Genomic DNA, 8629 nt, shown 5'->3' on the forward strand with positions numbered 1-8629 from the left:
TGATTTATTTTGACTTAATTTTTCTATATGGTGTAAAATGAGCATCCAATTTCAACATTTCGAATGTAGATATCTAGTTTTTCAAACTCTGTTTATTGAAAAGACTGTCCTTTCCACATTGAGTAAACTTGGTTTGCTTGCCAAAAAAAATACTGCTGTGTATATGACAGTCTATTTCTTGACTCTGTTACTCTGTTTCCTCTTTCTTCTTCTTGTCCTTCCTTTTTTTTTGAAACAGGGTCTCACTCTGTCACACAGCTTGGAATGTGCTGGTGTGATCTTGGCTCACTGCAACCTCTGCCTCCTGGGCTCAAGCAACCCTCCCACCTCAAGACCCCAAGTAGATGGGACTACTGGTGCGAGCCACCACACCTGGCTAATTTTTTTTTTTTTTTTTGTAGAGACAGAATTTTACCATGTTTCACTGGCTGGTCTCGATGTTCTGAGCTCAAAAAATCTGCCTGCCTCAACCTCCTGAAGTGCTGGGATTACAGGTGTGAGCCACCACACCTGTCCTCTCTTTCTTCTATTGGTATACATGTCTGGCTTTATACCAATGCCATACTGTTTTGATTTCTGTAGTTTTTGGAATTGGAAAAATTCAAGAATGCCCATTCTCACCTCTTCAACATAGTATCTGAAGTCCTGGCTAGAGCCATCAGAAAGAGAAAGAAATAAAGTTATCCACATCAGTAAAGAGGAAGCCAAACTGTCCCTCTTTGCTGATTATATGATTGTTTACCTAGAAAACTCTAAAGCTTTCTCCAGAAAACTTCTAAAACTGATAAAATAATTCAGCAAAATTTCATGATACAAAATTAATGTACACAAATCAGCTGCAAATATTAAACCACTTAGGAATATACCTAACCAAGGAGGTAAGAGAACTCTGTAAGGAAAACTACAAAACACTGCTGAAAGAAATCATAGACGAAACAAACCTATGGAAACACATATCATGCTAACGGATAGGTAGAATTATTGTATCTTTAATTTCCAAGAGTCGTTTATTGTTGCTTTTCACATCCTTGTATATAGCAAATGATATTTATTTGGTGGATTTTATAACATATCATAGACATCTTCATTCCTGAAGATAGGAATTCTTAATTTTAAAAACTCATTCTTTTTGCAGGTTTGTGATAGTTTTAACTCAGTGTGCATATATGTGTATTGATCCTTAAGTGAGTGTGCATCTTTGTGTGTGCGTGTATAGATGTGAGTTTGCACACTGTGTGGCTCTTACTCTTTCATATTGTTACACTTCCTCAAAGGTCTGCTGACTTTTGGCTCTAAAATATTTTTCAAGCCTAAAAACTTCATTCCTCTTATGCATTCTGTGCAAAGTTGTCCACTGATGTCTTCTATCTGGAGAAGAATGCTCGAACCACCTCTACCCAGAAAACTGTCAGGTTGCTGTTTCCTTTTTTCCATTTCAGTGGATGGTCATTTCTCCAAATCCTGTCTTTTGAAGACATAAAGTGATTTATTGTCTTTGCTTCCCTAATGCTTAGATTACATTACACTTTATGGATCCTTCCAAAAAATTGATAAATATAATCCCTTCATATGAATGGGAGGATCCATAAAGTCTACGTAATCTAAGCATGAGGGAAGCAAAGACACAGAATATACATCATATCTAGGGAGACCTTGAGCAGAGACATGGAAGCTAAAATGAACTTGGCATATAGATATTGAGATAGAGTGTCTACATTAACTTGAGAATTCAGAAATTGGATGAGGAGGCAAAAGAAAATGGACATTTGATGGTGGTGGACATTCAAAATCAAGGCTATGAATTACATTTCATGAAAAAGGTACTTAAAATAACAATTCATTCTACATTTTCAAATAGAAGAACCAAATAATGATGTCTGACTTTGAGAAAGTTTGGCTTGGAATTATGCAAAGACAATTCAAGAAGGAAACATAAGTTTCTCCAAATGAGTCATAGGATACAGCAGTTTCAGAAGTAAGTCTTAAAGAATAAATTTAGAAAAACCAATCATCCAGAAAAAGTAATGCTAATTTATTCATAATACAGATCCATAGCATATGCATTTAATTTACCTTTCCATGTGTATGTTTTAAGCATAGCATATGATCTTAATGGCATCTGAGTTTGTGTTGGGCATCAAACATTCATATCCTTTTGAAGTTGTAAGACAAATGATTTTTCCTATAAATGTATATATTTCTTAGAAAAAATTTTGGTTATAAATATTTGTCTCATCAAATATTAATCTCTGGATAGAAAATACGATTATTTTCTAAAAGGAAAGATTAGTTCATCATTTAAGAGTTATAAAATTGTATAAGTAATTCACAGTCTAACTAAAGTAAGGATTTTTAAAAACAATTGGCTTACTATTCTGTAAGTAGTCCCCTCTTATCCACTGTTTTTCTTTCCATGGTTTCTCCTGTGATCAAATGCGGTCTGACAATATTGCATGGAAAAGTCCACAAATGAACAGTTCATAAATTTTAAATTGGTTTTCAATCATAGCCCAATGTTGCATCACAGTGCCTACATTATTCCCCTCACTGTATCTCATCATGTAGACATTTTGTCTTCCCATGAAGCATTTTGTCATCACAAGAAAAATGAACACTTTTTCAATAAGATGGTTTGAAAGAAAAATACAGATTGCATTCACATAAGTTTTATTACATTATATAGTTATAATTTTTCTATTTTATTTGTAGTGATTTTTGTTAATCTCTTCCTTGCCTAATTTATAAATTAAAGTGTATAATACATATTTATGGATATAAAAATAGTGTATATAGGGTTCAGTATCAACTCCAGTTTCAGGCACCCACTGGGGGTCTTGGAATGCACTGCTGTGGATAAAAGTGAATTACTGTACTTAATTTACCCTTGTGTCTCCCTTCAGGATGGATTGTAGGAATGCCCTATGGAAAATTACAATCAAACATCAACTGATTTCATCTTGTTGGGGCTGTTCCCACCATCAAGAATTGGCCTTTTCCTCTTCATCCTCATTGTTCTCATTTTCCTAATGGCTCTAATTGGAAACCTATCCATGATTCTTCTCATCTTTTTGGACACCCATCTCCACACACCCATGTATTTCCTACTTAGTCAGCTCTCACTCATTGACCTAAATTACATCTCTACCATTGTTCCTAAGATGGTTTCTGATTTTCTGTATGGAAACATGTCTATCTCCTTCATTGGATGTGGGATTCAGAGTTTCTTCTTCTTGACTTTAGCAGTTGCAGAAGCGCTACTCCTGACATCAATGGCCTACGATCGTTATGTGGCTATTTCCTTTCCTCTCCACTATCCCATCCGTATGAGCAAAAGAGTATGTGTGCTGATGATAACAGGATCTTGGATGATAGGCTCCATCAACTCTTGTGGTCACACGGTATATGCTCTCCATATCCCATATTGCAAGTCCAGAGCCATCAATCATTTTTTCTGTGATGTTCCAGCTATGTTGACCCTAGCCTGCACGGATACCTGGGTCTATGAGTGCACAGTGTTTTTGAGCAGCACCATCTTTCTTGTGTTTCCTTTCATTGGTATTATGTGTTCCTATGGCCGAATTCTCCTCGCTGTCTACCGCATGCACTCTGCAGAAGGGAGGAAGAAGGCCTATTCGACCTGCAGCACCCACCTCACTGTAGTGACTTTCTACTATGCACCCTTTGCTTATACCTATCTACGTCCAAGATCCCTGCGATCTCCAACAGAGGACAAAGTTCTGGCTGTCTTCTACACCATCCTCACCCCAGTGCTCAACCCCATCATCTACAGCCTGAGAAACAAGGAGGTGATGGGGGCCCTGACACAAATGATTCAGAAAATCTTCTCCATGAAAATATAGAGAAACGTTCTGTCTTAGAGTCAAAGCACAAGGTTCATATCAACTTAGCCATGTACAGCAGTGAAGAAAAACATTATTACATGCCCAGTGTATCAAACAGAGATTAATCTAGAACATTTGTCTTTTAATTTAGTCTTGACCACATTATAATGCATATTCTAAGACATCTATTTTTGATTTTGTTTGTGTGTTTTTTTGGTTTCTTTATTTGTTTGTTTTTAATGGGTTTTGGCTCTTGTTTCTCAGGCTTGAGTGCAATGGCGCAATCTCAGCTCACCACAACTTCCGCCTCCCGGGCTCAAGCAACTCTCCTGCCTAAACTCCTGAGTCAGTTGGGATTACAGGCATGAGCCACCACGCCCTGCTTTTTTTTTTTTTTTTTTAATCAAATATAGGTCATATATTTTCTACCAAATGTGGGCAACAGGGTTTCATTAACATGTAGAAATCAAAACAATAAAGATCCAAACTAATCATATTATTCAGCATAATAATTATATAATAGTTGTTAATCTCCTTATTATTAAAAGACAAATATAACAAATTATTTACGATCACTGAATCTCATTGAATATCAAGTAGTCTTTATTTACTCTCAACTGGTGTGTATGTCTTCTTTTTCCTAATGTTTTACTAATAAGTTTACCTGAGGATAAATAATTATGTTTGCGGAGCAGCCAGTTTGGCTTTAGAAAAACAAGAGTTTCTCTATAAGAAATTCTATAGAAGTTACAGTCTATAGACCCTCTTAGACTATAATTGACTTAGTTGATTGTAGAGTAGGTTATTTGAACCATTCCCCAGTCACATCACAACACACTCAAGATTTGCCTCCTCTGTAGCCATGGGTATTTTCGTACAAGACATTGTCTTCTGTACAATTTTATTTCCACTTACTCTTCTCATAAATCAACAGGACTATTCAGCTTGAATTGGGATCAGCTTCTCTGCTCCACTATTTTTATACCTGCTTAGGCATGTGCCTAAAAGGATCACCATTATTTCATAAAGGTTACCTGCTTAGGTCCATTCTCTGAGTGAAAGGCCATTGCTCTCCAGAAGAGCCCATTCCTGAGAAACTCTTTTGTCTTTGAGGAGAAGAGGCAAGAAGGAAGGTAGAATGAGCAAGTAAGAAGAGCCTCATATTATCCAAGTGATAGCAGTGGTGAATGACTGATATGCAGTTGGTCCTTGAGAAACACAGATTTGAACTGTGCAGGTCCACTTACTTGTGGATTTTGTTCTGCCTCCACCACTCCTGAGACAAGAAGAACAACCTCTCCTCCTCTTCCTCCTCCTCAGCCCACTCAACGTGAAGACAACAATGATGAAGAACTTTATGACAAACCTCTTTCCCTAAATAAATAGTAAACATATTTTCTCTTTCTGATGATTTTCTCAATAAGATATTCTTTTTCTAGCTCACTTTACTGTAAGAATAGAGTATATAAGACATATAAGATACAAAATATGAGTTAATTGAATGTTTATGTTATTTATAAGGCTTCCTGTCAACAGTAGGATATCAGTAGTTAAGTTTTGGGAAGTTCAAATTTATATGCATATTCTACTGCCTGGGGGTCAGTGACCCTAATTTCTATGTTGTCCTAGAGTCATCTGTATTACAATTGGAATAATCATTTTCAAACAAGAACATTAACATTTGAATAGGAGGTACAAATATGGATCTGGATATACTCATACCAATTAAGCATTTAAAGTTTACTGGAGTACTGAATAATTTACATTTTGACTTACAGAATGGCAAATGTATATGACTTTTCTTCTCCCCTAATTTAAATTAAGTAGAATTTTCTCATCATTAGGACTGCATGAGAATGTCATAATAATATGAGAAAGGGTAGTAGTTGCCTGATGTTGAAAGATTTTCCTAATGTCACATAAATAAAATAAAATAAAATAAAAGATAAGTACTTACCAAGCACTTACTCCACTGTGAGGGACACAGACAATCACATGTCACATAAAATGATGAGACAATATGGCAACTGCAAGTTAACTTAGGCCTTTTGTTCTTTTATTGTAATGAATACAACTAATCATAATATTTTATCAATCTTGTCCACATTAATATTTTAAAGCTCTCTTTCCCATATATTATAATCACCACCTTACTCCAGCTCCTCATCTTCTCTTCACTAAAGTTTTTCAAATTAAATCAAAATAGAATTTGAAATTTGATATTACTGGCTAAGATTCTTAACTAAAAACAACAAAATCAGTGTAATTTAAACTGAAAATACAGTATTTTTTTAAAAAGTGAAGCATTGCCAAATCTCCAAAAAAATGGACATGAGTAAGGTCTGAAAATCTGCCAGCATGAGCAGTTTCCAATGTGCTTGATAATGAGTTCTGTGAGGTCACGACTCTTGCTCCTTCTGGGTGCCATTCACAGCCCTACAAACTCAGTGAATTTGTTTCTGTGGTGTCTTTGTAGCCTTACAGGATTTGCACCTGCCCTGCTGCTTTGAGCTACCCATTCCCATGTTAAAATCTGGGATCAAAAAATCCAATGTAGACTCTCCACCTATATACTGTAGCCATAGCTGAAAGTCAGGTAGGGAAGTAAGTGTTTGAGTTCTAGCAGAGACAGTGAAATGTTTGCTCTCTGAGGCATGTCAAAAGAGAGTTCAGATACATAAAGAAGGGTAAATAAATTCTACACTATATGTTGAGCCAACAGTCTCACAGCCACAGTTTTATCTCTTTACATGGGCCAATATGAAGGAGATATAGAATATGTGAGAAGTTTGTTATATGCATGATACTTTGAGAAATATCCAGGGGAGAAGAAAAGAGTAGACATGATTTGTTTTGTATTTCTCAAGTAGGCTAACAAATTCCAGTGGCCCTATTTGGACAGACATTGAATGGAGTCTCAAGAGAGGCAGATAGACTTGACATGGAAGAAACTCTTCCATGAAGAGTGAAACTTGCTGCAAAGGGGTCCCGATCCAGACCCCAAAAGAAGGTTCGTGGAATTCGCGCCAGGAAGAATTCAGGGCAGGTCCGCAGGGCAAAGCAAAAACAAGTTTATTAAGAAGGAAAAGTGGTGAAAGAACAGCAATGCCATAGACAGAGTAGGGCATTCCCGAAAGTAAGAGGAGGAACGTGTCCACCCTAGGTACAATACTTGTTTAAATACAGAATAAAAAATATCATGGGAAGATGCGCTCTGCTACAAGGGTTTGTGTTAAAGGATTAATTTTCTTAATTAGTATATTTTTCAAGAATCAATATTATTATCTTTAAAGAAAAATTAAGAATGCCTTCTTTCTTAAGATATCGGGATATCTGGACACTCCCAAGTCTGGGTCTGTTTAGTAAACATTGTCAACCTGTTTCTTTAACTGTAAACATCTAGAGGCCAGAAATACCAAACTTTCTAGGAATCCCAAACTTTCTAGGAATCCCAATCTTTCTGGGAATGCAGCCCAGCAAGTCCCAGGCTAATTTTCCAGCCCTCCCTCAAGGTGGAGTCGCTGTGGTTCAAAAGCCTCTGACAAAACGAGTGGACAATAATTATGTTACCAAGATTGTAGCCTCCCAGTGCAAATCTCAGTTTCTCTTTTTTCTGTCCTTCAATCCAGACTGGCTTTCAGACACAAAAAGAAAAATACTACCTGATCTCACCTATATATTGGGCCTAAAAATAAACGGAATACATAGAAACAGAGAGTAGAACGGTGGTTGCTCAAAGTTAACTTGTCTAAGAAACGGACTCAGCACAGGATGCAGCGTCCTCATCTCCCTCTGTCATGACGTCGCCACCCACTTCTCCACCGATCAGCAAGCCCCACACTTTAGCTCATCACGCATCCAGACCCCTTAAAAATGCCATCCCGAAGCGTCTCCAGAAGGCTGATTTGAGGCTCCCTTTCTCTTCCTCCTTCAGCTGACCTATGATTATTAACTTTCTCTGCTGCAACCCCTGCTGTTTTGGTGTTTTGGTCTGATAACACTCCATGGGCAATTGAACCCTGTGGGCCTGTGACAGTCCTCCTGCCTCAGTCTCCCCATAGGTGGAATTACAGGCCTCTGCCACTGTCTCTTGCTCTTCTACAAAAGATTTGACATAAATGGTTATCATCTGAATCTTGTATCTTTGGGACATAGAATGGGGCTTCTTATTAAGTAAATATGATTATGAAATTAAAGATCTATGTGATTTCATGAATAATTCAAATATGCTGAACACAGACATTTAAAAATGTAAAATAAGCAGCTCAGTTTTATTTACGTTCCTCATTCTAATCTCTTCTTTCAGAATAACCAAGTTTTGACCTACTCTACGCTTGGTTTTGTGCTTTCTACTGGAGAAGTGTGAAATAGTCAGTTCCTGCTTCCAGAACACGCTCAGGGAGATCTGGGGTATTTCAAGAGGACGTTGCTGACTCACATCCACCATATTTGCGTACTTGACCCTAGTGGGTAGTTTTCAGGTAAACCTAAAAGTCTTTCCTTTCACAGAAATTCCCTTGAAGTCTGTCTTACCACATCAAATAAGGAGTGTTACCTCCTCTTTCAGCACAAATAAGTTTTGTCTTCTGTCTTTTGAAGATGTTAAAACAGTTCCCTGCTTGCACTAGATATGGCTCCTACTATTATGTTAAAAGTCATGGTTGTAAACTTAACAAAGGAATTCTTCAGCTTTTCAAATGCAGGAATATTGAAACATCTGCACATTTTGACTTTCAGGAAATTGTCTTTGCCAGGACTGTACACTAACTATGCTGATTGGATAATTA

The 8629-nt window shown here is 37.0% G+C and overlaps 1 protein-coding gene across 1 annotated transcript; it reads left to right on the plus strand.

The window, feature by feature from the left end:
• Nucleotides 1-2921: 2921 nt before the first annotated feature.
• Nucleotides 2922-3860, plus strand: LOC119622882 (olfactory receptor 2L2). Its single transcript, XM_037995556.2, has one exon. It carries the CDS (start codon nucleotides 2922-2924, stop codon nucleotides 3858-3860), a length of 939 nt encoding a protein of 312 aa, XP_037851484.2.
• The last annotated feature ends 4769 nt before the right edge of the window (nucleotides 3861-8629 follow it).

The sequence above is a fragment of the Chlorocebus sabaeus genome, chromosome 25 (genome assembly GCF_047675955.1).
Source record: "Chlorocebus sabaeus isolate Y175 chromosome 25, mChlSab1.0.hap1, whole genome shotgun sequence".
Classification (NCBI taxonomy): domain Eukaryota; kingdom Metazoa; phylum Chordata; class Mammalia; order Primates; family Cercopithecidae; genus Chlorocebus; species Chlorocebus sabaeus.